Source organism: Chaetodon auriga, chromosome 20, assembly GCF_051107435.1.
Source record: "Chaetodon auriga isolate fChaAug3 chromosome 20, fChaAug3.hap1, whole genome shotgun sequence".
NCBI lineage: Eukaryota > Metazoa > Chordata > Actinopteri > Chaetodontiformes > Chaetodontidae > Chaetodon > Chaetodon auriga.
This window is the reverse complement of record NC_135093.1, coordinates 13,321,080-13,348,767: the sequence shown is the minus strand read 5'-3', so window position 1 is coordinate 13,348,767 and position 27,688 is coordinate 13,321,080. Positions and strand designations below refer to the sequence as shown.

Sequence of the window (27,688 nt, the reverse complement as noted above, 5' to 3'; positions counted from 1 at the left end):
CTTAGTTTGTGTGTGTATAACCCTACATAATGATGAGCAGCATGTTCAGGCAGCAAAGAGGAAAAAAACAGCTCAGATTATTAACATTTTCATGATTTTAGTTCATGTTTTATTTGGAAAAATAAAGTAAAAAAAACTAAGTACCTTGTAAGAGCAGCATGGTTGCAATATTTCCTCACCAAGTTGTCAAGGATGGCACAAACACACCACTGAAGTGACAGTTTCATACAGCTCAAAGCACAGCAGCTTAATGAAACACATGCAAATAGTCAAACACGGGAAAATTAAGAAAGCATCTTCACTAATTTGACAACACGCGCACAGAAACAACACTGCAAATACAGAGACAGCAACCAAATACAGAAGCACAACCACACACAAAAAGGCAACCAAATACAGGAGCAATGCAAGCAGCACAGACAGAAACAGAAACTGTTTCAAGGGGATTCTAAAAAGTGCTGAACATGTTTGGGCACATTTGTTCTCATGTTAAAAAAAAGCCCTTTTATTTTACTTCATTTACTAACAGCACTCACAAACCATTCCAGCAACAAGTGTGTCCCAGTCATGTTCAATTCAGGGGATTTAAGCAATGACAAACTCTACAGGTCTCTCCAATCATGGAAAGGTTTTATAGATAAAATGAGGGACTTTAACATTTTAATCAAATTGCACGATTCCCTTCTTTCATGTAAATGCCGAGCAAAGACGACACTCATCATGGAGAACTGTGGACTCTTTCTTGCTGAAGTTTGACAGGACACCGGTAAAAAGGGGTGTGACTAACTAATGTGAATTACCTGTCGCTATAGAGGAGGAGGACGTCAAGTCAGACCGACCTTTCTGCTGACTGCTGAACCTTAAAAGTCAAAAGGTGTGAGGAGAGTTGACTTACCTTTAATCATGCAACAACCTCTCCTTTCACAAATAGTCTGTTATCAGTGACACAAATGTCAGTTGTCCAAAGGACCTGTTCTGTATGTTTTGCATACTGTGTAGATTAGCTGATTTATAACTTGTTTTACTATCTACATAACTGACGAGGAACTCCTCTTTCCTCGGTCTGGGTGTGTTTATCTATCCAGGATCACCAACAGGCCACTGAGCACCCAAGTTTTTATTGTTGTTCCTGATAAGTATAAAGGAGGGGAAAGAAGGCCTGGTCACAGGGAAAGAAGAGAGGTAATGTCACTGCTGTGACATACTTTATATAGATGTAAGGTCATCTGTCTCCGTGCAACAGTAAACAGCTCCAATTTGAGCTTGACTTGTAGTTTAAAAGACATTTAATTAGATGTCAGATCCAATTTTTGCTTAAATGTCTAAACAAGTAAGTTTACCATCATACAATTGGCTAAATTCAGCTAATCCCACTATTTAACAAATCCTCAATAGATAGAACTAGAAAAAATAGGGAAATGCACCAGAAACGGAGCAATTGATTCATTTTTTCATATACTGTACTAGCATGACAAAGAGGAGGCCACTATTCAGTCGAATACATTACATTTTTAACAAAATGCAAATGAAGTTCCTCAGTTGGTCAGAATCCAATTTTCCAGAGAAGGATTTTGTGTAAAGCTCACTGCCGTTCTTTTTTTTTCTTTACCTTTCTGTTTCTGCCCTTTAACAAACAGGGCTAAATAGCATGTTGGGGCTGACCCTTTGTAAACAGGCTGTGGGTCCGGTCAAGGCTGCAGGAGCCTGTTAGAAGAAGGACAGGCCAGGGAGACAACTGAGGTTGTTTGCCATCAGGTGTGTGTGAAGATATCTCCAAACATTTGGACCCTGGAGATAACAACATGCCAGAGAGGGGGAGGCAGAGAGACAGACAGAGATGAGTGTATTTCCCCGGGACCACCTAAGCCGCTTAATCAAGATGTGACTCCATTGCATGTGTGTGTGTGTGTGTGTGTGTGTGTGTGTGTGTGAGAGAGAGAGAGAGCGAGAGAGAGAGTTTCTGTGTGTCTGTATGTGCCTGAGATAAAAGGCGGTGAATCAGAGGTTTCCCTCATCCTGATCCCCTATAGCAGGTGAAGCTAGGTGTGTGTGTGTGTGTGTGTGTGTGTGTGTGTGTGTGTGTGTGTGTGCCAGTCAACTGGGAGGCTGCTCCCACAGCCTCCATCACATCACCTAGACCGTGGAGACCAGACCTGCACAGGAGTAATGAGCAGTGCGCTGTTGTGTCTATGTCACTCAGTACATACGTGTGTGTGTGTGTGTGTGTGTGTGTGTGTGTCTGTGTCTGTGTATGGGGGCGAATGACAAACGTTAGCGCTGTGATGTTGCATTAATTGCGTGCGGAGTCTTTGGTTCCCTCTTGCACAGTTAATGAAGACGCGACACGCCGCTCAGCCCTCTCTGACGCTCCGCTTTGAGTGCCACTGTGGCCATTGCCGCATTTGAGCACTGTAATTTGGCTTTTAAATGAAATAAATTAGTTATGTGGGAGATCCTAAGGATTACGATTATCATTATTTTCCCTTAGTGACAAACGCCATGCTGTGATTGGGTAATGACTTTCTTCTGAGTGGCAGCCATCCTATGGGTTCGTCCGGAGCGAGCAAAATGGAGAGGGAGTGGAAGGCGCCAATCTGTACGACTAATGAGGTGCAATTATATCGCTGACTGTCTGTTGACGTGACCCCAGCAAACCCCTCTACACACACACACACACACACACACATTTATGGCAAGCCCTTCAGAGACACAGTTTTAGGTGGTTGAATATGTGGATGTTAGCTAAACTCACTGCTGGCTGATGATTTAAGTCTTACCAACACTCTTTTTAGGTTTAGTTTATGGTAAGTTTCCATGTTCTTTAAATATGGTGATTTGAAGGGGGACACCAAAGCCTGTTTACACGTTTAAGGAGCTACTATTGCACATTTTAAAAAAAGTTTTTGAGCTGCATAGCCACATTCATGCCAATAGGCCTCATTTTTGTTTTGACATTTATATTTCTTATAAACTTTTATTTGGTGAACTAACAATCACCAAAAAGTGACCCGTGGCAATAAACTCAGACCTGAAGCAGTGGTTCTGACCCAATGTGAGTTTGGTCCATGGTTTTAAAGTCCTTGTGTGTGACATTCTGTTGGTCCCAAGGTGGCCATGTTGGAAGTCAAAGCCTGTATGTACTTACAGTCAAGCCAATACATTCTGGTTTTTACAGGACTGGGCTGATGATACTCGATGTTTTCTTACTGTCAAAAAAAATCCAGTGAAAAGACCAAAATCAACAGAGTTGAGTGCTGCCTGGAGTCTGATATAGCTTATTCATCTGTGCCATAGACTTCCATTGTTGTTCAAAAATGATTAAAAGCACAACAACAAAGCAGGCAAGTTGGGAAGTAGTGAGAGATGGACTAACACGTTATCGATTTGTTGATGATAAGACCAATATAGAATAACATGAGCTTTCTCCTTTAACATTATTTTTTTTCAATCATTCTCTCAGAAGTGGCTGTTTGGTTTTATTCTTTTGCTTTGATTCATGCTCGTCGGTACAGATGCGGGGCTACATGTTTTCCCCTTGTTTCTTTCTTTTTCCAAGAGTCTATCTCAATGTATGATCTTTCAGCTTATCACCATGGATACTTCATGTGTGTATGCAGGTAAGACGACGACGTTAATGACTGTATGTTCACACATTAATTGAGACTAGAAGTCTTTATGTCCACGCTGAAAGCAAAACTGAAGATCTGTTTGAGCAGAATTCACGGAACTGACGAGGTCGGATTTTTCTCTCCTGCTCAGTTTGTAGAAAGCCTTCCACTCGTCCCTTTGTCTGTTTCTCTGAATGCTTCTCTCATTGTCTTCGACTTCTTTCAGATAATCTCATTTAGACTTCCCCCCTTGATTCTCAAGCCTCCTTCTCTCTCTCAGTGGAGCTCTCTGCCTCTCTCCCATGGCTCTGTCTTTCTCTCTCTTTCTCACTCACTTCCTCTAAATGCACACAGTATTGATGTTTCTCTCCCCATCATGACCCCTGTGATGCTTTTCCTCCTTTTAGTTCTCCCCTTTGTCTCCCACCTTTTATTTGTCAAAGGTTCTCTGCAGTGCTTTCTCCCCAGGTATACTCCCTCTCTCTCTCTCATGTATAGATATACCAGGGGTTTTAGGAGTTTTTGAAGGCTGCAACCAATAACTGATTTTTTCTGAAATTGCTGAGGGACAGTATATATGTCAATATACAGTATCTACAAAAACCAACAATTTCCCTGATAAACAAATGAACTATAAAAAAGGCCATCATTAAAGATCCAGTGTGTAAGAGAAGAACATGTTATTTTAGGTTTCTTGATTGGCACATTCTTATACTGAATGAGTCAAACGTCAAACGTCATATATGTCATTTTCGGAGTCATTGGCACTTCACTCATTCAGTTGAAGACTACCAGCGACAATCTGCATTGCACTGGACGTTCACCCTCGTGTTGTTAAAGCTCACAGTTTGCTTAGTTTTATGCCTACTCGTATTGCATGACACCCTAAATGACCTGTTGTGCAGCTTCTGGGACGCCCCACGACACGAAAAAACTAGCTTGTCAGGATTTTTTTTTGTCTTGACACGCCGGATGGGACATCACCCACGACATGTTCCTGAAAGCTGACCAATCAGGTGCTCTCTCCAGAGCGCAGTCAGGTAACCATGGGGGGTGTGGCGCTGAGGTTGCTGCTGTCAGGTGGGACGACGAAAGAGAGGAAAAGTTTGTTGAGCTGTGGCAACAGTACCCCTCACTGGTGATCAGGCAGCACCTGAGAAACGTATCATGCATATGCAATAACGAGGTGGAGGGGGCTCATCTCAGGGGGCCAGCAGTTGTATCAGGGTTGCCTTGGCCCCAGTGCCCCCCTCCTTTGGCGCCGCCCTGGTCATACTAAATTATTAAACACATATATCACACTAAACTCTGCAGTTAAATACTTTTTGTACCTATTTATCATTTAGACCCCAAATGATGTAAAGGGCCAGTTTTAAAAATACCAGAATTACCCTTTAATCTGGGACGCCACACCGCCCTGAGTGCAATGAGGATGGATTCACAGAGAAACAGGTATGTTGTGGCTGTAATTCAGATGTACCCTTCATGCTCCCTTCAATATTCAGTATTAAATAAAGATAATTTCAGCTTGATATATTGGCTAACCTGTAATAAAACACACAGACTCAAATGCACACACAACCTTCACCCTCTCATTTGACTGTAAAGCAGCAGTAATAGAGAGCCATGCACCATGTCAAGCTGTATTTTACATTTACAACCAGATCTCCCAACAAGCCAATCTGAGGTGGTGAGGCCAGATGAGGCCGGCTGTATCACGGTCCATCTAGTCAGCAGTTGCTGGCCTTATAACATGGCCTGTATCTGAGCAGAAAGGATATTTAGGGAGCTGTATAGACAGAGATGAATGATGGGTGGAAGGGAGGATGGATGAGAGAGGGAGAGATGTAAAAAGAGAAGGCTCATGTGTAAGAGAGGCCTTAAAAGAGCAGAGAGGTTGGTTTCAGCGTGTTTAAGAGCTTGGCAGAGGAGCAGCTACCGCGACTGCGACTGTGGTTTCTGGAGAATCGATGTGTGCGTATCTGTGCATGTGTGTGCGAGTGTGATAGGGGGAAAAGGATCCAGGGTATTTTCCTGGCATTTGATGGACAGCTTAACGCCCAGCTTGTAAAAACAGCAGAGCAAAATGTTCCACGTGCCAAAGGACGGGGGGAGGTCACACACACACACACACACGCACACACAGATACACACACTAATGCACAATAAAAGTGAAGTGTGGAGTTGTAGTCTTATTTATTAGGGATCCTGTGGTGTGGGTGAACAGTCATTGGGTGGTAGGGCAGCACAGGCTTAACCAGATGATGTTTTCTTAACATTTCCCCTGATTACATCCAACATCTCCCATCGGTAATCAGATTTTCAACATTTCCCTGCAGGGGAGGGTGAGCCTGTTTAAAAAGCTCTCATACTGGTAACCACAGAGCCTCAATGGGCTCTTGCCAACATTTTATCAAGGGCAACAGCAACATTTGTGCACAACAAATGACACAGCAAAAACAGTGAAAGAGATTGTTTGCACAATGGTAGACAGCGCTTGGACTTGATGATGAAACTCCCAGATGAGGGAGTTTCATGCGCTACATTTCTGCTTCTCCAGCACACTGAATGTAAGTCACTGGGTCCTGCAGGTGGTCATGAGCTGCTCACCCATTCCCCTCTGCCCCTCTTGCCTTTCACCTTCCACGCTGCATTTGTATCACCTCCTCATTCTTCTCTACAAACATCCAGTTCAGTCCAGCGAACCATGTTGGAGCAGACCTCATCCTGCTGTGTTACTGCCAACATTGCACAAGCTTTCTGTTTCACTGCACGCTATCTATCTATCAGTGTCCTCATTCCTATTCCAATCTCAACATGACAATTTTGAGCTAGTGTTACAACATTTCTTGTTGTTGCATTTTGTTGGGCGATTGAGCAATGAAAAACGGGCTTTACAGAAAGAGCCAGTTGGGTTACTGGAGGACGATTTTCTAAGAAGTCAAGGCTTATGCAAATATCATAAATGCTGCTTGCCAAGCTCTAGTTATAAATGTTGTCAGGAACTGAGTTGAAAGCACAAATGTTAAGTGAATAATCTGTCAGTTCCACTGCACATATCAGAGTTGACATCATTGGGATTTTGTGCCTGCTCCTCACATGGAAGTGTACAATCAAATATCAAATGGTATTTTCCAGAAAGATATTGTATGAACACTGCTGACCTTCAATAAATCAAATCTGGACCCAGACACTATTAAGATAAAGGAGGGGGGACAAACAGAGTTTTTATTGCAGGGACATGACATCATGTGATCATATGCTTTAGGACAATCCACTCTTGAGAAGAGGTTTTTAAGCCTTTTCTGTTACGGCAGGACTTGGACTCAATAGCAGACAGACAGACAGAGAGCAAGGGTAAAAAATGAATTTATTTGAATAGATAAGGAGACTCCAGGTGCACAGGAAAGTAACAGCTGGGAAGTCCTGGGAACAGCAGGTGAGGCACGAGGTACTGAGGTGGAGAGAAGTTCAGAGATACACGTGGTGGTAGAGGCACAAGGTGGTGATGGTTGTGGACTTGAGGCTTGAGGCAGGTGGAAACAAGAGGCTGGAGCTGGAGATCAGTGCAGGAGAACTCACTGATCAAACAGGAAATAGACACAGGAGATCAGGCACTGGTAATTTACACAAGAGAAACAGAACTAAACATGCACTTAAACCCACAGGTAGCACTAGTAAACATCCACTAAGCAGCAGAAACAATCTGGCCTCGAGTCCTCTGCAGTCCACAGTCTCCTGTATTGTGCCATATCATCATGTCTAAAATTTCCATTTGTCCAATACTTATATTACACAAGAATGCATGAATTGCATGACACTTTTAACCTTTTAGAGCTGATCGGTTTAAAATTTCAGCCCTAGTTTTCTAAATAGCAGTAAGCATTATATTGAGTAGTGCTAATGTATGAAGAATTGAGATGCTGCAAATGATTTCTAGGACTACGAAGAGTGATGAATTATTGATTGAATGAATGATGTGGTAAGTAGCCTATTAGTAACAGATGGCTCTCTGCTTATCTGATGTTTACATGATGAAAACGATGAAAAGATTGAAAGACTTGTTTCATTGTAATCAGTTCGCCATGATTCAAGTTTCACAGTGAAGACCATGTTTTTCTAATCTAGCTGTTACAGCGTCTGCCATTTATATGTCATTTATTATCTAGCTGCTACAATAAATTACATTTTGTCAAGGTGTGAAAAACAAAATGCTAAAAACACATGTGAGACACATTCCATGGATATTAAATGTCCAACAGTTATAGAATCACCCTGGTGTGACTCCGGCTCAGCTAACTCAAATATGTAAGAAACATGTGGTGCCTCTCTGCCTTCAAGTGTCTCAGAATAAAAGCAGCAGAGGCCCAGAGCAACGCTGATTCATTTGCACATATAATGATATTGCTCTTTTTGCCCTCGCACTGCAAAGAACTGTTTTGTACTGATGAGTATGTTTTGTTTTATTGTTTTTTTTTTGCATGGTTTTAACATATTTGCCTCTGTTTGTGAGCTTATTTGTTTGGTAGGGCTATAGATCAGCTTTGTTGCCTCCATATAAACAACTTTACTTGATGCAGTCAGTTTTTAGTGAAGAACAGGTTCATGAAACAATAAATATGCAGATCCTTCAAATGACAAAACCCACAACAGTTTGTTCTTAAGTAAAACCTTGACCTCCAATCAGGCACTGCATGAAACCTGTCAAATCAGTGAGTGTAAGGCATTATTCACAAAGGTTATAATCACTGAAACAGTGATATGACTCATGATAGATTGTCAGGAGAAAGCTAATTTACAGTCTACCCAACTCTATCTAAGAGATGTTTGTCATGAAACCAAAAGAAGTCCAAGACATAAAAAGATAAACATCCCAGAACTCAAGCTCTGGTACTACAGACCTATAGCTCATGCTAGAAAATGTGGTGATTTGTTTTGTGCATTTATTTTAAACCCTCTCTACAAAGAGGATTCCCTTTGAGGCACCATGAAAAGGAAAGTTTAAGTTAACACGGTGTCCGTCCCAAATGAAGCAGGCGCCCCTCGGGCCAGACATCAGCAAGACGTGCCAGTCCTCCAAATGTCATCACACTGATTGAAATGAATACCTACATCGGGCTAATCAATGTAAATGCCAGAACGCGGCGTTAAAATCACCTGCCTGAGCTTCATTTTACTTAAGTACACTTGCGCACAGAGATGAACCAACATGCTTTTGCCACTCCTTATACAAGAGAGGTCTAAAAAAAAACCATTCAGTGTAATAGTTGGCCACAAAAGACCTTTGGGGTGTGCACTGGTGCTCAGTTTTTTATTATAACGACCACAGTTAACGTGATAGAAACAACTGTGACACCGAACCCAGTACCTGCGGGAATTATGTCATATTGGACAACTTTGTACCTCGCAGTTTAAGTCCGATTCAAACATTTGGTGACAATGCAGGAAGCAGTGTGCCCCTTATGTAAGAGTGTGGAGATCAGGGTGGTGGATCAGCTACAGAATGGCGGATTTTAATGGAGGAGAGTGGGGGTGTAGTCCTGTCACTGACCTGCAATTGATGCAGATTTTGGAAATGATTTTTTTAACTGTAACCACAATCTACATATTCAAGCTCTTTCTTTAACTTAAAAATAGTTGGCATGCAAAGACACTGTAGAAAACAGACATGTAAAAAATGTTGGCACTCGAGAGAGTCTGAGGTTTTGCAGGACTGTCTAATATCCGCCTGTATCTGGTTTCTTCTCTTTCAATGACTTCCATTCTGTGGAGGTCAAACGGTATGAGGCCCTGAAATGGCGCCTGGTGGAGGGTTCACACCATGCTGCCCCAGATCCTCTTCAACAACTGTCCCTTTCTGTGTCCTGGATATCACAAAGGCTACAGCCGTGCTTTCCTACCAAAGCCTTCCAAAAGATGACCCTGAGGATTGTGGTTGTTGTCCAGGTTGGTGTTGTTGTGAGGACAGTTTTTCTGGCCAGCAAAGCCCCAACATGCCGACTGGTGGTGACTCACAGGAAATGAAGAGATGGGATCATCTTTAGCATTGATCACAACCAGAGTGTGACGAGGCCTCTTTTCACAATCTCTGACAGCCAATCCGTTCACTCCCTCCCTCCTTTCATCCATACCACACTCACTCTGTCATAACGAGGAGCTGCCACTCAAACTGCTTCAAGCTGCACTTATTGCAACACCGGCGAGGTCACAGGACGAGCCAGCTCAACTGGGATTAAAGTCTCAGTAGCATTTGTTGAAAGAGAGTTTATAGCAACACAGTGGGCAAATCTGGAGGAAAGAGTTTTGGCGCAAAGACTGCCTGTGCTGCAACACACTGGATGGACCAGATGAAATTAAGCTTATGAATTGAAACACATGCATTATGCATAATGACAAGAGGCCGAAGGGAAAGAGAGACAGAGAGGAGACATCTTGTCATCACTAAAGGAGAGCGATGGAAAGATGGACAAAGGAGATGTCCCAAGAGACTATGCACTCATTCTGCATGGCTGCCTATCCGTCACCATGGAAACTGTGTGTGTGTGTGTGTGTGTGTGTGTGTGTGTGTGTATGTGTGTGTGTGTGTGTGTGTGTGTGCGCGCGCACTGGCGACTAACAATGAGCTGGAGGGTGTGTGTGCGTGTGTTATGAGGAGGGGGAATAATGTGTAGGTGCTATGCGAGAGGCCTCCCACTGTGTTAGCAAGAATACCTTCGAAACTCGGTCTGATCACATTCCACGTCATATCTTTGTGTGTGTGTGTGTGTGTGTGTGTGTGTGTGTGTGTGTGTTGCAGACAGAGAGAGTCTGTGGACTGAGAGATCTTATCATTTAAAAGCAAGACCCTCTGTTGATGAGTGATCTGCCGGATGGTGTGATTGATGAAGGACAGAGTGATGAACGCTTGATGAGATGAAAGAGTGAAGAGCCATCAGCATGCAAACGACAACACACACACACACACACACACACACACACACACACACACTGAGCGAGAGAAGAAGCCCATGACTAAGGCCTCTGATGTTCATGTGCTGGCAGCACACATACATGCGTACTTGAACAGACATGCCAACTTATGGAACCAAAAGACACGTCATGCAAAAACACACTCAAACACACACCTCAGAGGAAGATGAAGGGACGATTACAGATAAAAAGTTTTCTTTGAGGCAACAGAAACGTGACATGAATAGCAGAGGCTGCGCGACCATATAGATAGATAGATAGATAGATAGATAGATAGATAGATAGATAGATAGACAGAAATCACACACATGGTTAACATACTGGTGACAAAATCAGTGTTAAACTTGGTTCTCACTTGTAATTTATTGGGGTTTTTTTTGCAACTCCCTCCAGAGAGGGAAGTAATTTGTCTGTGGTCAGGCCCACTCATTAACTCAAAAACAGACATGGAAACAGTCTCTCTCTCTCTCTCTCTCTCTCTCTCTCACACACACACACACACACACACACACACACACACAAACACAAACATAGGCCTTTGGCACCTTGAGGAGAGTGCCCTTGCTGTGCCAGGCTGTGCCAACATGTGGGTGCAGTTACAGTAAAGAAACACTGCCAAGACCACTCTGGGCAGGGCAAACAGCTGCCAGGGGCACACACACACACACGCACACACACACACACACACACACACACACACACACACACACACACACACACACACACACACACACACACAGTGCGCGATCCCCGATCCTAACCCTGCAGCCTGGCTCACGCTCCTATCCTGCGCTTTCACTACCACAAGAACATAGCCACAAATTCTCCACACAGCCTCCTCTCACACTCACACACAGCACATAATCCACACATAATCTTCCACCTCTTCCTCTGTCTCCCTTTCTCATGCAAACGCACACACACACACACACACACACACACTTTGCTGAGTCAATGCGGATAATAAAAGACCGAAATATAACCAGGATTTCCCTCGCCTGTCTTGATTTCTGTTGTGTGATATATAGGAAGCTTAACTGTTCCATTGATTTTGTCCTGTACATTCCTGGTGTGTTGGTTCAGCTCTGCTCACTCAGCGTGGCGTCTTAATCTCTCAGGATCGCTGTCAGTTGATGAATCCTCAGTCATACAGACAGAGCCATGCAGCTTTCAGCTTTAGGGACTATAAGCAGAGAAGTTTAGACAGAGAACGTAAAACAGACATTATATGAAGGCACTTTTCTTTGTATATCGACATTCACTCTTTGTGTGTCTTACACGGTCTTACAATATCAGTCTGAGCTTTCAAGAGGAGAAAACCGGTCTACGGAGGCTACTTTCAGTGCAGAGATTGCCATGTTTACCAATTATTTTCAAAATTGTTAATTAATTTTCTGCCATTTATTACCATGGTAACTATGTCTTGACATTAGCCCTGTGCGAATGAGACTAGCGTTACCTGGGCTCCTCTTGTGAATTGCAATAATTGCAGAGGTTGTCTGTTTTCTTAATTGCTGTGAATGCGCCATGTGCATGAAGTGTAAAGTAAAAAAAATAAAATAAAATAAAAATCCATTGCAAATTACCTTCCATGTTTCACCACGCAGGTCATCAGGTAATATTAGTTCTGTGTCTTAGTAATTAGAGTAAAAAAAAAAAAAAAAAAAAAGGATTTTGGGGCAATTTTCTATCCAAGCTTGTCTCTTTATTGTTGTGCTAAGAACCGCTCAGACTGGTTTATTGTGCTGAGCTTGGACTGAAAGCTCACCATGCAGAGCCGCGTGGAAAGAAGAAGCTTAGCATATAGTGAACCAGTTATGTTAAAGATGCAGCCCCTATGTCTGTGTTTTGTGCAGGAGCCACAGAAACAGGGTGTAAACTCCCAAACTGCACGAGGTTTACCGGCGAATCTTGACAGTGAGAGCTCAGCTACTTGGTTTTCAGTCATGTATGGGAAGAGAAAACGAATAATAAAAGCACCAATGAAACTAATTCAGTGTAGTCTTTTAAATGTGTGAAATCTCAGTCACTGATAAACATGCTCACAGATAAGACTGGTCATGTGACCTCCCTTGTAGGTTACAGTGGTGTGTCTCGGCTAGCCTTGCTTCGTCCAAAGATAATAAAATCCACCTACTAGCACCTCATTAATTACCGTGTTATCTGTCTTTTGTTTAATCCATCCAGGAAGTCCCTGCTCCTGGCCAAGGAGTAGTCTGGCACATAACAGTTTGGTTTGGGACGTGACGTGTTACCTTTGGACAGGAGCAGGCTAGCTGTTTGCCCTCGCTTCCAGTCATAATGGTAAGATAAGATAATGCTGTCCTGACTGTACCTTAATGTTTAAAAGTATGAAAGTGGCATTGATCTTTTCATCTAACTCTGAGCAAAGAAAAGCAAATAGGAATATTTCTTTAAATGTCAAACTATTCCTTTAAGCATCAAAGCAGACCTTTCCTTTAGAAATGCATGTTTAAAGCCATAATTAGCAAATCGGTTGTGTGCTCTCATTGCTATCAATGCAAAGCGTTAGAGTGGATTTGTGTTGCAGAGTTCGTTCAATGTGGAATATGAGAAAATTCTGATGAAATGTAAGGAAATGCAACCTGACTGTCTGCCCGTTAACATCACGAATGTCGCAGCAATTCACATTTAAAGTGGCGACGGAAGCATGTGAGGAGATAAAACCTCAAACGCCGCCACACTGTTCAGGTTGCACATTAATTTACTGTACAAATTACAACCAGACAGGTGTACAGTTACAGATATTTTGATGACCCTCGCAGTGTCGCTGACAACACATCAAGAGGAAAGAACATACACGGCTGTTCTAGGTGTGTGTGTGTGTGGGTTTGCACCGGTTGTTTTATATAAATATACTGTACATATCTTTTCTCCTGCTGTCTCTGGGGTAGGGATGGCAAGCTTGGCAGTCAAGTGTCACACACACATACAAATACACATATAAATTCCGCTCTGCATCCAGATCATATCATAAATATCACACACGTTCCCACACAGCAGCTATCAGGTGACTGTGGCTCTGGCTGCTGTGTCCACTAAGACTTTACAGGATGTTTGACCTATTCTGACTGTCAGAGCAGGCAGCCTCGAGCCGGCCAAGACTCCTCCACTATTCCAAATATCAAATACCAGCATCAGCGATAACCACCAGAACTGCTCTGAGTAATGTACAACCTGATGTGTGTGTGTGTGTGTGTGTGTGTGTGTGTGTGTGTGTGTGTGTCTTGCCTGCATTAAGGAGACAGGAAATGGTGATGATGGTTTTTCTGCATTTTCGTGTTTAAATCCTGTGGATTAGGAGGTTATGGAGGGAGTTTGACCCTAGATGACCCCGAGCCAGCGTACCGGCTATAAAACACTCCTCATCTCCTGCTCTTCCTCTGTCTGCCTGCTCCTCTTTGTCCCCTTCTCCTCTTCACTGTTTAACTTCTCTTCTTTCTCCTCTTTCTGCTTGATTTCCTTTATCCATTAAAGTAAAGCACAACATAAATAAATGGAAAAATATTTTATATGTACAAAATGTTTGGACCAATACAGACTTTTAGTTTGACACACATTTTTTTTTAATTAAACTGAAAGGACCAGTTATTAAAAGGCCACTGTGTAAGATTTAGGTGGATCTACTGGCAAAATATTGGTGTGTTAAGGCAGGATTTGGACCCAATAGCAGACATGCAGACAGGGGGCAAGGGTTAAATGTGAATTTATTGAATGGATAATGAAGGGAGAATGGGAATAGCAGGTGAGGCACGAGGCATAGAGGTGGAGGGCAGTTCAAAGATACGCTGGAGCGCACAGAGCTCAAATGGTGAGAGCACCCAGTTGAGGGCACGTGGTGGTGGAGGCACAGGTGAAACTAGGTGGTGATGGTTGTGGACTAGAGGCTGGAGGCAATGTGGCAACAATGTGGCCTCGAGTCCTCTTCAGTCCACAGTCTTTATGCTGTGCTTGATTGTGATGAGCCCCAGGTGAGTTGGAGCCAGCTCCCAAGAAACCTCTGCCAAAAAAGGACACACAGGAACCAAAGCCCCACACCTCTCCACAGCACGCAAGAAAAAAACAGAATTTTCCCAAACCACCACAAACATGACAGAAATGGAATACAATACTTACAGTTTTTATCAGTGTACTACCACCTGAAAGTAAGAATCGATGTGTTTTCATTACCTTAACATGAGCTCTTTTTATCGGCAGTGAGAGCAGCTCCTCTTCTGCAGAGTCCGCCATGTTGCACCACCATGTTTCTACAGTAGCCCAGAACAGACAAACCAAACACTGGTTGTAGAAAGAGCCCCAAGTTTCGCAGCCACGATAGGTTCTCCTCCACACTTGGAAAAGGAGAGGCAAGGTGAGTGGTATTCAAGTAACTGCAGTCTGCAAACTCAGCGCTGGATGCCACTTAATCCTGCACACTGGTCCTGTAAGTCATCGCTCTGTTTCATTAAGATTAAAAATGAAAATAAAACATTATGGGAAATGTGGTAAGAAAAGTAAAATCAGTGAATAAATAAATAAAAATCCATTTTAACTAAATTAATACTGAAATATCAGTAGCGGTGCTGAAGAAGGAGGAGAAGCTGTAATTTTGCCTTTTCCTGTCAGACCTGTCCTTCCGGAAGTTTTGTCTTAGATCTACAATATTCTCTAAATTATATGCTATAAATGCACAATTCTATCCCCCCAGGTTAAAAATGAACAGACCACCAACTGGCTACAAAAGATTTTGCTCAGACCGTTGAACCCTGATGCCCTGAACATGCTCCATGCTCCATCGTAGAGCTGAAAATGTTGCCTTAACATCTACTAAGGGCCAGTTATCTGTGGGAGATATTTTTCCGGTGAAATGGGCTAGAAAGTGAAACAAGTCATAAAATTTGGGGAAATAGAAAGAACACTGGAGGTTTGTTGGTGTTGTAATGTAGGAGAACATGGACACGACTTCCACACAGCCAAGAATCCATGATTTATGTAAGCCTACCATCTGTTGCCACAGAATACGTTGCACAACTACCAATGAGTCAGACTGGCTATATGGACGTACAATGTCACACACACACACACACACACACACACACACACACACACACACACAATAAGATGAATACCGTGGCGAGCTCAGAGGCTCATATGAACGATGGATGAGGTGAGAGAGAAGACTGCTGATCTCCTTACTCCCACTCCGAGTGACCTGACACACACAGACACACACTCACAAAACTGTACACAAACACACACTACAAACTATCTACATACACATACGCTGCATCCTGCTGCAGCTGACAGCCATTCATTCACTTCAGTGACAGGCTCAGGCTATATCTAAATGGAGGGCTTTCTCTGGATTGGAACCCCCCCAACACACACACAAACTCACACACACACTCTCTCACACACACACACACAGAGTCAGGTACACAACCTGTCCTTTAAAAAAAAAACAGACACATCCATACACACTGATTGAGCCGCTCACAATGTATTGCCTCGAGATTGCTCTGGACCGGCGACACGCTTCAGATGTGTTCCCATCCAACAGCCCCCACCTGAAAACTAAAAAAAACACAATAAAAAACTACCACACCTTGGTCTGACACATTGACCCTTCACACACATATACACACACACACTCACACACACACAAATCAGCTTGGGGCATGTTTGCTCTTACGACGTGAAAGCCCTCTCTCATTAACCCAGAGGGCGCCCCCAGCCTCCCATTGTGCCCCTATCTCCCACAGCATTCTGGGTAAAGTAGTTTAACAATGTCAACCAGATAAGCCCAATGCAAACCTGCTGATAAGCAGTCAAAGAGTGCACTTAATGTCTGTGTGTTTTGAAGGCGTTGGTTGATTGAGGAGCCAATGAGGAGGACGTAAAAGACCAACAGTGAGCAGAAGCGGTGTATGTGTGTGTGTGCGTGTGTGTGTTTCTGTCACAGGCTGCTTTCAGAGACACATTTCAGACTAAAGACCATTTTATTGGGGATGGCTTTTTCAACTCAGCACAATTGGAAAACAATTGGAAAACAGCTTATGTTTAGGTCGGTGGTTGTGGTTAGGGTTAGGGTAAATCTCCCCGGAATGAATGTAAGCCTATGTAATGTTCCCAAAAGTGACCGAAGTCAATGTGTGGGCGTGTGTGTGTGTGTGTGTGTGTGTGTGTGTGGTGACACTGGCAGGCGCACTGCTTCATATCTTTGTAATAGCATGTTAAACTGCCGAAACAGCGAAGTGCAAAACACAAAAGGAAAGGAAAGCAAACATGCACACACATACCGCCGGACAAAAGAGCCTCAATGTCTGCATGTGTGTGCGATTTCAAACTATGGCCAAGGACCATTAGCAAAGTTATTCATAAAAAAAGGTGAGTCAACTTTTCCTGTATTGACAAGTAAAGCAGGGAGAGATTGGCCGGCCAAGAAGAAAAAAGAAAAATGTCCAAGGAGGGGCTGACATTAAAAACACAGCTCAGAGTCAAATAAAGTTTACGGCCGACGTTCAAGGCGACACCGCGCATGAAGCCCTCGTACGCGAGCTGCCACAGAGGCAACCCGATTGTAATTTGAGGTCAAAGGTGAATCCTCCATCCAGACTTTAATGTTGCAATAGGCCGCGTCACAAAGGCTCGGGTTCCAGTGCGATAAAAAGGTGTGAATATTTCACAGGAAGTCTCAAATAAAATGCAGTAAATTTTGCGCACTTTGTCCTAGAAACTCCACACCCTGCAGGGGATCATCTCAACCGCTCTTCCCAGCTCTCGCGTTACACACACACACACACACACAATGACACACAAAGAGGTGAGCAGAAAAGCCATGGAAGTACAGGAGCGCATGCGGAATGGCTGGATTTATATTGGTGTACGCTCAGGAGTAGCTCGCTCTGTCTGATGAGCGCAAGTGAGGTGAAATTTTGGACTCACACCCATGTATGTACGCACACACGCACATGCACAAAGTCAGGATTTTGAAATCTTTGCAGGTTGGAAGCTGATATCCTCGCTTTGTTCTCTTAATGGTCCTGTTCCGTTTTTATTATTCTGAATACCTGACCCACCTGTACAGCCAGAGGAGACTTTATCCTGCCCGTCATCTCCCGTGAAACACCACTAGATACAGTTTCCCTTTCTCCCTCCATTCTTCCCCTTCTAGCGGCCACAGCTACAGTTTCAAATTGCTTCCTCCTCTTGTGTTTTTCCTCCCCCCTCTTCTCATTCTTCCACGCTTTTCTTCTGTGGTCCATTTTCCTACAGCAGACAAATGATCGGCATTGATGAACACAAGGCGGTATTCAGAGGACTCACACCCAGCAGAAAAGGAAAAAAACAATCAAGTTTTTTTTTTGTAAGAATCTTTTTTAATGAAACACAAAAAGGCAATAAAATTAAGATAAATAATTTTTCCTTTTGTACATGAGGAAATATTTAAGTCATATTTCCAAAGAATGACTGAAATTACATAATATATTTTAGTAGGCTATCTCAACCGTACAAAGCGGGTTCCAGTGGGTCTAAAAAACACAATGATGTCGCTTCTGTCAAAACGTGATGTTAGAACTGAATCCAGTGTTTCTTAAAGAAAATACAGCTTTTAAAAAAAAATTCAATTAAAGACCCATAAAAGTAACATTTTAAAATTGAGTTTCACATTAGGTTCCTTTTAAAGCTTTTGCTTTGCAGTGTAACAGCAACATTGTTGTTAAATGTCAGTCAATGTCCTAAAAAAAAGAAAAAGGCATTCATGTTCTTCCCCCCTGTACAACCTATACACTGACAACAAACAGTCATCACAGGCTTGCATGAACAGCAAGACAATGGTATGAACGAGGAAAACAAGCAAACATAAAACACACACAGAGACATTTTTGGCAAAGCAGGAATAAAAGTGACAAGAAGCATAATTTGTGATTTGATCCTTATCTTGTTTTTTTTTGTCTCTCAACATTGTCCCATTGATTGGCTCTGATTGTCCTTCACAGTCACATGATGCCATTCTGGTTGCCATAGAGACCTCAAGTGCATCAGCTGGGCAGCGTGCAGACAATGTTGCTGCAACATTTCTCGGAGGCTGTCATAGCAACGCTGGATGAACACGATCAGACAACGAGAGGAACTCTACTTAAAACACCTCAGTGATTGCAGGGGTCCCGGATTCAGATTTGATTGAACGTTTTTTATGTCTTTTTCATAAAATTGTTTTCTTCTAATGCAGTGAAGCGTAAACTCCCAGGTGCTTTGGTATGTTTCTTTTTGATGTCAGATAAATATCTACATTTTATATAGGAATACAGGCTAAAATAGATAAAGAAGAACTAGATTATTTTAGGATCAGGGAACAGCAGAAACTCAGTTTCTTTTCCAGTATTTGTTAAAAAAAAAAAAAAAAAAAAAAAAAAAAAACAGCTCCCAACAGGAAATGCACATTCTAAACCCAGCGGAGTAAAATAAAGAGAAAAAAATTTGGACACATGTTTAAAAAGAGCCTTTTTCTGATTTCCTTATAAAAACATTTCCCAAACACCCTTTCAACATATTCACCCTTTGCCTAAAGCAGGGCTTACGAGCACAAAGTCTTCACATCTGTTGTACAGTTTGTCCCCAAATCCAAACCTCCAATCCTGTTCAGTGCATTGAGAGAGAAGGAAACTAACCCAACCTCCTCCCTCTGTCAGACCCTCCCAAACCCACCCACACACACCCTAAAAAATTCTAAATAAAATAATCTCTGCAAAATAAAACAACAAAAAACAAGAACAAATATATATGTATACTATTTACAACGTGTTGTATTATACATAATGCTGTACAAAGCGCACACGCACGCCCATGCACACGCACACCAGCATGCACGCATCGCTCAAATAAACAATCCAACCACCTGTACATGTGTCTGCGCACCTGAATAGGAGGGTACGAGAGAGAGGTATTGACGTGTATGGCTTGACAGGAGAAGATATCGTTTCATGTTTCTGCACGTTAAGCACTGGACAGATTAATATTCAGAGTGTTAGAGACATACCGACAGCGCGTCATGCCGGCATCTTTGCTTGATGAGCACAGGTGTACATGTGCACATACAGCACAAACACACACGCACGCTAAAGCACTATTTACTTAGAGCTCATTAAATGCCTACCAGGGTCATCTCAGCCACTCTGCAAACACACACACATGCACACATTTACACACAAAGTCCAAACTACAGTGTTTTTTGGTCCTATTGGGGGATCTCCCAATCATGTTGTCATCATCAAACTACCAGTATAAGACCGTTAAAACCCTCCAAAACCAGTGCGGTTTACAGTAAGTCTCTCCTTCCCATACAGTCTCTCGGGCTCTCTGAGTCAGTCTTTGTTTCAGAAAGCCAAGTCTACCACCCTTCCTCCACAGCATATCCAAGCTACTGTACTCCAAAGTGCTCATGTCCTTGGTTCCCGCTCTTTTGTTGCAGTAATGTTGTCACAGTGATGACATACTCAGCCACAGGGAAGGCTGTAGACTCTCGCTGCAACATGGAGAAGTCCACATCTGATAAAGAGGTTAAATCTGACATGGATCAGACTTTACCCAGAACAAACCAGACTCTAAGTGCCAGTACTGTCGGGCTTTATCCAGTGGGCTAGCTCCTTCTCTTACAAGGGACGGATCAATACGCAGAGCCAAAACTCATTGTCTTGGTTTCCCCCTGTCCCCTGTTCTGTTCTGAAGGACCATCCTGGAAGCAGTCAACTCCAGACTTCAGGTCAATATTTGGATTTATCTCTAGCCGATGGTGCTAGGACACAATGGCCATGCCATCCGCGCTGATCAGCTGGCCTGTGGTTGGTTCGTAGGTTCCAGCCAGGTAGAAGAGGTCATTCGACATGTTGCCGGGTTTACGTTCGCGCATCAGGTGATCATACTCAGTCTTGCTGAGCACCTGGCAGCGATGGGAGATGGTCTGCACATCGTTCTCATCCTCGTGGCTCGACTGATACAAGGCATTCTGGGAGAGAGACAGGAAGAATGGTTGATAAATCAGGAAGATGGTATATCTGACAGTCAAAATGTTGCATTTACAATTGCTTTCACAAGAAAAGTGGTAAGTGGTGAGATTGTCATGTCTTTGTTGGCATTATCTTCGGTGCTGTTTTCATTCTGCACTTCCCACACATGCCGTCTTTGTCATGCCTTTTATTGTGGGTTTTTTCACAATGAGGTTTGACTTTCTGCAAGTGATGGTCTTTTTTGTTTGCTGAGCCTTGGTTGATGCTGCTGCTCATGCTAACTACCCAGCTCTATTTCTATTTATTCCAAACAAACCACTATTGCTTTGTGTCAGAAATGCAAAATGCATTATTTCCTGTGCAGCAGATTTTTCCAGGGAAAGACCCACCTTGCACTAAGTATTCAGAACTGCAAATGGTAGCAGTTTCATGAACTAAGTGGAGGTTCAACCATTCATATCAGATGGGAATAGGGAATAAAAGGAAGCAAAGTGGTAATATATTTATATGAAAATGTCACGGACTGTTACTTTGCCAGTCTCATTTTAGAAATTCTGCTTGCACTCCCTGGCCTTTACCTTGCCATCGCGGTGTCGCTTCCCCAGGCGAGTCTCCTCCGGGTGGTAGAACCACTTGACCCTGACCACCATGCTGGAGCTCCACGACTCCCAGAGGCTCTCCACTCTGCCCACGTAGGGCAGCTGGGGCCGGCCCGGTGACAGGAACACAGCACAGTCCCCGACACGCACCGTCTCCTTGCCCCGTACGATGGCCTTGTAGAAAAGCTTGCGGGCTTTACCCTTCAGACCTCTCCTCTGTCGGGGAAAGAGAATAAAAATAGCACTCTCAGTCAATTTATTCCATGTGGAGGGTTTATTTCACCACAAGCCTCAATTAAAAAATGAATTGGGATTTTTGTGTTTATGCGTGCGCATGTGTGTTGGGGGAGGGTCAATGCCTAACACCAATCATAACACTGATCCTATTGTGTTACAGGAGTAGGTTTGCTGGCACGCCAGTAATTCACTCTTAATCTGATAAAGGCAAAACAACTGAAACTCATGTTGAAACTGTGATCACAGTACCATAGCCTGAGTAACACCTATATTTCTGCTCCATCTTGTAATTTGTTGGGGCATGTACACACCAAAGGGTCAGCACATCTCAGTTGACAGATATAGTCGTGTTTACAGAGCAAACAGCGTGGCAGAGAGTGGCAGCGGTTGCTCAAACGGTTTTGTTCCGTTATCTTAGGATGGTGACTTAATAATCAGGATAGCAAATCCAGAGATTAGCCACACCAAGTAAGCCTTTATAGTGTTACCAATGTGTACAAAGTCTGAGGCAGAATAAGCAATGTCAAGAGAGATCATGTTTGATCATCACATTTACTGTATGTAATCAAGGTGTGACACAGGAGAAACTGCAACAACAGTCAGTAACCAACTTAGGCTGTTTGGTTAAAGGGTACCAATACTCAGGACAACAATTTTGAAACCATATCACCAAGATTATAAAGCTTGATTATGAGAAAAAGTTCTGCAGCACAGGGACGAAAAGCACACAGGTTACTCCCCAAAAAAGATATGCTGGAAAGACAGCAAACCACAATCCATCTCTTCAACAACATATTGGATATTAAGGAAAATCATATTAAACACAACCCAAAGTGTTCTACCTGTGTGGGGTTTCCAGACCATTTCCAGCGTCCAGGCAGAAGGGGAGACATGTTAGGCAGAGACTCGGGTGAAGACATCCTCTGTCTCTTAGCTGCTGCTGGGTCCTTTGGAGGTTTTGGCTGCTGGCTCACAGGACTGCTTTGGCTTGGATGGTGGCTGTTAGGAATTCCCTCTTTCCTCTTCAGCTGGGTCTTAGCTGTGCTACTGTTAGCCACCATACTTCCCTTTGACATGAACTCTTTCCTGTCTTCTGCTCTGTCAGCCCTCACCTTTGACCCCGAGACGGCCATGCTGGCTTTAGCCACGTAGCCATGAGCCGGGGCTGAGGCGGAGGGAGAGGAGTTGGAGGTGGTGGGGTCAGGGCTAAGAAGGTCAGAGGTCATGTTCTGCCTGTGCTTGTGTTTGTCCTGCTGGAGCAGTGCGCGTCGCAGCAGCACAGATGAGGACTCTTCATCAGAGGAGTAAGAGGAGTCGTTGTCTGAGGAGCAGAGGGATGAGGAGGAGATGGAGCCGGAGGAGGAAGAAGAAGAGGAAGATGAGGAGGAGCAGACGGAGAGGCGAGAGAGGAAACGACCACCCCGGTGGGACGTAACCACTGCACTTCCTCGACGTGCTTCAGCATCTTGACCTTCATCATCATCATCCTCATCCAGCTCAGAGTAAGAGCTAGGACAGTCACTCGGGTAGTCCAGACTGTATTCTCCACCTTGGACTCCAAGACCTGCTGACAGCAGATCCTTCCTCAGAGGTGGAGCGCCCTTTAGAATAGCCTCTGGTCGGGCCCCAGCGCCATCTCTTTCCCCACCTCCCTTCTTGCCATCCTTCACCAGCAGGGCAGGGTGGATGTATCGCAGTGGTGCTCCTGCAGAGGCAAGACTCTTTCCTCCTCTTCCTCCATTCCCCCCAAGTCGAAGCAGGGCCTTGCCATTCTTTGTTTTAGGGGAGGTCACTCCTTCATGGTCAAGCTTCACCAGGAACTGTTTCCTGTCGCGTTCACTCACTAACTTCCTGCTTCCCGCTGCCATTGCCGTGGTAACAGCTGAGGAGTAAGCAGAGGACGACGAGTCCCGGAGCCCCATGGAAGCTACTGGGGTAACTGGTCGCCCTGTGGCAGAGCTTCCAAAGGTAGAGTAGCCATTGGCGATGCTGCTGAATGAGTCACCTTCAAAAGGGGAGCCAAAGATGCCTTTGATAGGCAGTGGGGGTGCAAATGGATGGGAGGAGGGCCGATGAAAGAATCCCAAGTCTCGTTCTCGTATCCTCCTCTGGGTCTTACGGGACGTCCCGTTGAAGAGGAAGAAGTCAACTGGCGGTCTCTTCCTGGGCACAGACCAGTTCAACAAGGAAGCGTTGCCTTTGGTTGCAGTGTCTGTTGCTGATGTGGGTGTGCTGGCAGTCTTAGGCACTGAGTGGACTTTCTTCGGTCTGCCAACTGAGAAAGAAGGCGGCAGTAGACACGAGTTATAATCAATATGAACAGACAGGTGTTAAGAGCAGACTGAGATTAATCGTGGAGCTGAAAGCTTCGGAGAAACTTAATATCTTTATCTCTTTGATCTTCACCTTGCCAGGTAAGTTTCGACATATTCATTAATCTATTCACAACAATCCTGGTAAACCTGTCTCTCCCTCCAGCTTTACTGTCATCCTGAGTTTATGATGAGTTACATGTATGTTGTTTAACCACACGAAGCATGCATGCATGATTAATGTGATCATGCAGAGGGTAAATAATAGGCTGCAAACGAGGAATTTGAATTTACTAGTCTTTTCCTTTCCATACCACCACTCAGTGCTCTTTCCTCTGATTCAGAGGCATCTAATAATTACTTGACAGTTGGAACTGTAAATGAGGCTTTGTTTGGGGGATTTTAGTATGGCCTGAAGGGCTGTGTGTCTGCGTGTGTGAATGTGTTTACTAGTTAGACCAGTACTTCCAGGAAGTATATACTAAAGCTTTGATGTGTGAATCATGTTCAGTCCCTGAGAGGATTCCTCAGACCAACTTATCAAATAGATAACCAGTCTCTCTTAAACATTACGAACTTAAGACTTTGTAATAATTGATTAAAAATGACCTTCCAAATGGGCAATTCTAATAAAACATTACGTGTTTGTTGGCCGAGTGGAAAAACATTAAATACGAGGGATAAAGCATGCCTCACCTGGTCTTTTCTCCTGGGGCCTCCCTGCTGCGTCCTCAGTGGCTGGTTTTTCTGTGGGTGTGTCTTTCTTCTCCTGGGTGGAACTTCGGCGACCACGGCGACCAGGTGAGATGAGAAGTGCTGGAGAGGGTTCCGCACCTGACAGAGAGGAGATGTTAAATTTTGGAATATCTTTCCTCCATTCATTCATTCATTCATTCATTCATTCATTCATTCATTCATGTCTTTGTGTTTCTTTACATCCTTCTGTTTAAAGCCATACTCACAGTGGATTTGATATCCTGGAGGCAGAAGCCTGATGTTCGTGAGGGAGATCCTTCCTCTGTCCCCATCATCAAACTCCACCATCACACTGCCCTCCTTCTCCTCCTCACCTGGACCTCCTAAAGCACAACACACAGGACAGAGGACATGAGCTGCTGGGGATGAACCAGTGTATGTGTGCAGAGTGAGGCTGCCGGTGCGTCTGGCTCACCTCGATGGACATATCCAGGGTAAAGACATCGAGAGCGCTCGCTCCAGTAGGCACACACTCGTGTCCCTGCAGTCAGGATTGCCTCTGTCTGGGGCCGCACATCTAACACCTGGAAATGTGGAGATTCAGTTAAAGCTACCCAGTGCTGCATAACTCCCCACAAAACTGCAAACTATAATAGATGCTGTGGAACCTCAAGAGTGAAACTCACAGCCTCCTGTAGTAGCTGCTCCAATGAGTAGATCCGGGGGCGATTCCCCCGTTCCCCTTCGATGACAACACTGAATCTAAGAGAATGAAAAAGAAAGGGAAATAAATGAAAAATGTAATTCCTCAAAACCCAAACCATTACTTTAATTTGTAAGTTATAATTTTAGCTCAATTTTCACTGTTATATTCAAGACTGTCTTTTGAAAAACTGACAAGTGCGCTGTGTTTTTGTCACTGGCAGCTGTGTTGGCTGCCACTGCTGTGTGTCTTGGCTTTGTAGTCGTCTAGACTTCTTGTTTGTCAAGATTCTCACAGCTGCCAGGCATTTAACTAGTGCGAAGCTAAGTTTTCAACTCTTTTGTAAATCAGACAACACTCTTGTTGCAATATGTCTTTTTAGCACTTAACTCCAGGGTTTCCCCCAGGAACGTGTTTAGCTGAGGTGGTTACCCACTCAGATTTTGATGCTTCCCGTCTTGGGATCGATGGATGAAACAGTGGTCATACAAGGCAGTTGCTGTGTGGAATAGCCACTCTGCTCTTTTCCCTGAAAGGTTAATGTTCTATTTCCTAAAGGGGTGTTCAGTTTGTAGCCCACCTCTGCTATAAAACACTGTGGGAAACCCTGGACTCTGTTTGTATGTGTGGTGAGGCAGCAGGAAAGCGGGGCCTTACATGTCAGGCAGGTCCAGCGTTTGAACACAGGCAGCGTACAGCAGCTCATCCTCCTTGGAGATCAGGATCTTCAGCCCGTCCACCAACATCTCTTTACTCAACACACAGTTTGGCAGGGCTGTGGACAGAGGGCGTGGTAGAAAGATGGATGGATGAAGAAGATAAAGGGGGAGATATACATAATTTGTGAGTGTGCTGAATAATTGCTATGTGATGTGAGAAGGAGGGACACAAAGGCAGAGAAAGAGGCGTGTATGCATGTGTGAAAAAGACCCAACATGCTTTTAAAACCTGCATGTGTGTAATTATAATCGATGTGTCACTGTTTAAGCCTACCGGGTATTCTGCAAGGCATGTTGGGAGGGAGGTGGATCAACATTTTCTCCTTCGCCTCCTCCTCTTCCTCTTCCTCCTCCTCGCCTTCAGAGAAGCTGCTTTCCTCATCCAACCGAAAGCCGTCATCAGCAGCAAAGCTCTGCAGCAGTCGGCTCACTGCGTGGCCCTTGGCCTGGACGAGAAACAGGATGTGACATCAGTGGGCAGAAAGCAGGATATGGTATCACTTCATTAGATGCCCCCAAAAAAACAGGATCTGCAGGTGACTGAATCAAGTCTTTTCCAGGCAGATGTGAATGATGTGGTGAATCCATCAGTGAAAAGTAACCGCAGGCACCGACGCCTCTTGTAATGAGATATTTCAATTAAGCCTGCAGGATTTTTTTTTTTCTCCTTCCAAGGTCAGAGGTCACAGTCATTGATAACTGCAGCTCTTGAACTGGTAAGACTTTAACGTATTGCCCAAGGACACGTCAACCTGTCGGACGCCTGCTAATATAGGAGCTTGAACCCTAATTTACATTCTCACCTTCAAATACACACACGCACACACACACCAGATACTATCCATCTGCAGACCGGTTTAGGCTAGTCTATCCACAGATGACTGATGACGGATGATGGAAAGCCAGCTCACCCAACAGGTTTCTGCTTGTATTTAGGATTTCCAAAGAAAAGACCATAATATTCACTGTATGACAGACAGTATTTGTGTGTATGGACGTGTGTGTGTGTGTGTCGGTGTGTTTGTGTGTGTGTATGTGGGCATGCATGTACTGTCTCTTGGAGTTTTCCACATCAGGAGACCATATATTTTAGTGACAGAAGTTTCGTCACCAGAGGGCATGGGTGATTATTTCCCTTTAGTGCTGGTGGTGTGTGTATGTGTGTGTGTGTGTGTGTGTGTGCATGTGTGTGCAGGCATGCATGGGTGTGTGTAGGGTTATGGCCAATGATTATCTTTATACTTCTCTGTTTGGTTTGGAGTTATGTGTTTTTGGACATTCCCTCACAGTGACTCAAAGACTAAAGCAACCTTGGGGCAATTCTCATTAAAATGAATGTGGGTGTCTCGCCAACGGCTCCCTGCACAAATGCAACAAGCCAATGATGTTTCAGCACAGTGGGCAGGCATGCAAACTCAAACTTCTAACAAGAGCAAATAGTATATTTCAAAATGATTTACAGCCGATGCTACACACCTCCCTGTAAGGAGGAGTTTAAGTTATTGGTAAGTAGTGTTAATTGTAATCTGCAGGACTTTCAAACTTCCTGGCTGGGTGTGGCTCACTTCAGCGAGGAAGAAGTGAACTTGAGGTGAGGGCTTCTCCACATTCCCCTTTGCGTCTCTCTTTTTCAGCCTTTATATGCATGCAGCAGAAGGCTGAAAGGAGTGCCCTTCTCTGAGCCACCTTTCCTCTTCTACTTACATTCCCCGTCAGTCGCTGTTTGAACCAAACCCCTGTCCTGACTGCTGTTTGGTTTGTTGCATGAAATAACAGCATGTCCCATTTGCTCATTAACATGTTTCAAAAGTAATGTAATTACCTTCCTTACTACTCTG

The 27,688-nt window shown here is 43.9% G+C and overlaps 1 protein-coding gene across 3 annotated transcripts in view; it reads right to left on the bottom strand.

The window, feature by feature from the left end:
* Nucleotides 1-18,981: 18,981 nt before the first annotated feature.
* Nucleotides 18,982-27,688, bottom strand: part of bahcc1b (BAH domain and coiled-coil containing 1b) — a 62,329-nt gene continuing 53,622 nt past the window's right edge. For all 3 annotated transcript variants that reach the window (XM_076759704.1, XM_076759702.1, XM_076759703.1), the window contains exons 20-28: nucleotides 26,125-26,296; nucleotides 25,789-25,906; nucleotides 25,115-25,190; nucleotides 24,904-25,012; nucleotides 24,695-24,811; nucleotides 24,429-24,566; nucleotides 22,263-23,695; nucleotides 21,163-21,399; nucleotides 18,982-20,583 (exon numbers count right to left, since the gene is read on the bottom strand). In XM_076759704.1, coding sequence (XP_076615819.1) covers nucleotides 20,374-20,583; nucleotides 21,163-21,399; nucleotides 22,263-23,695; nucleotides 24,429-24,566; nucleotides 24,695-24,811; nucleotides 24,904-25,012; nucleotides 25,115-25,190; nucleotides 25,789-25,906; nucleotides 26,125-26,296 — 2,610 coding nt within the window. In that variant the 3' untranslated portion in view covers nucleotides 18,982-20,373. The remainder of the gene's footprint in view (nucleotides 20,584-21,162; nucleotides 21,400-22,262; nucleotides 23,696-24,428; nucleotides 24,567-24,694; nucleotides 24,812-24,903; nucleotides 25,013-25,114; nucleotides 25,191-25,788; nucleotides 25,907-26,124; nucleotides 26,297-27,688) is intronic.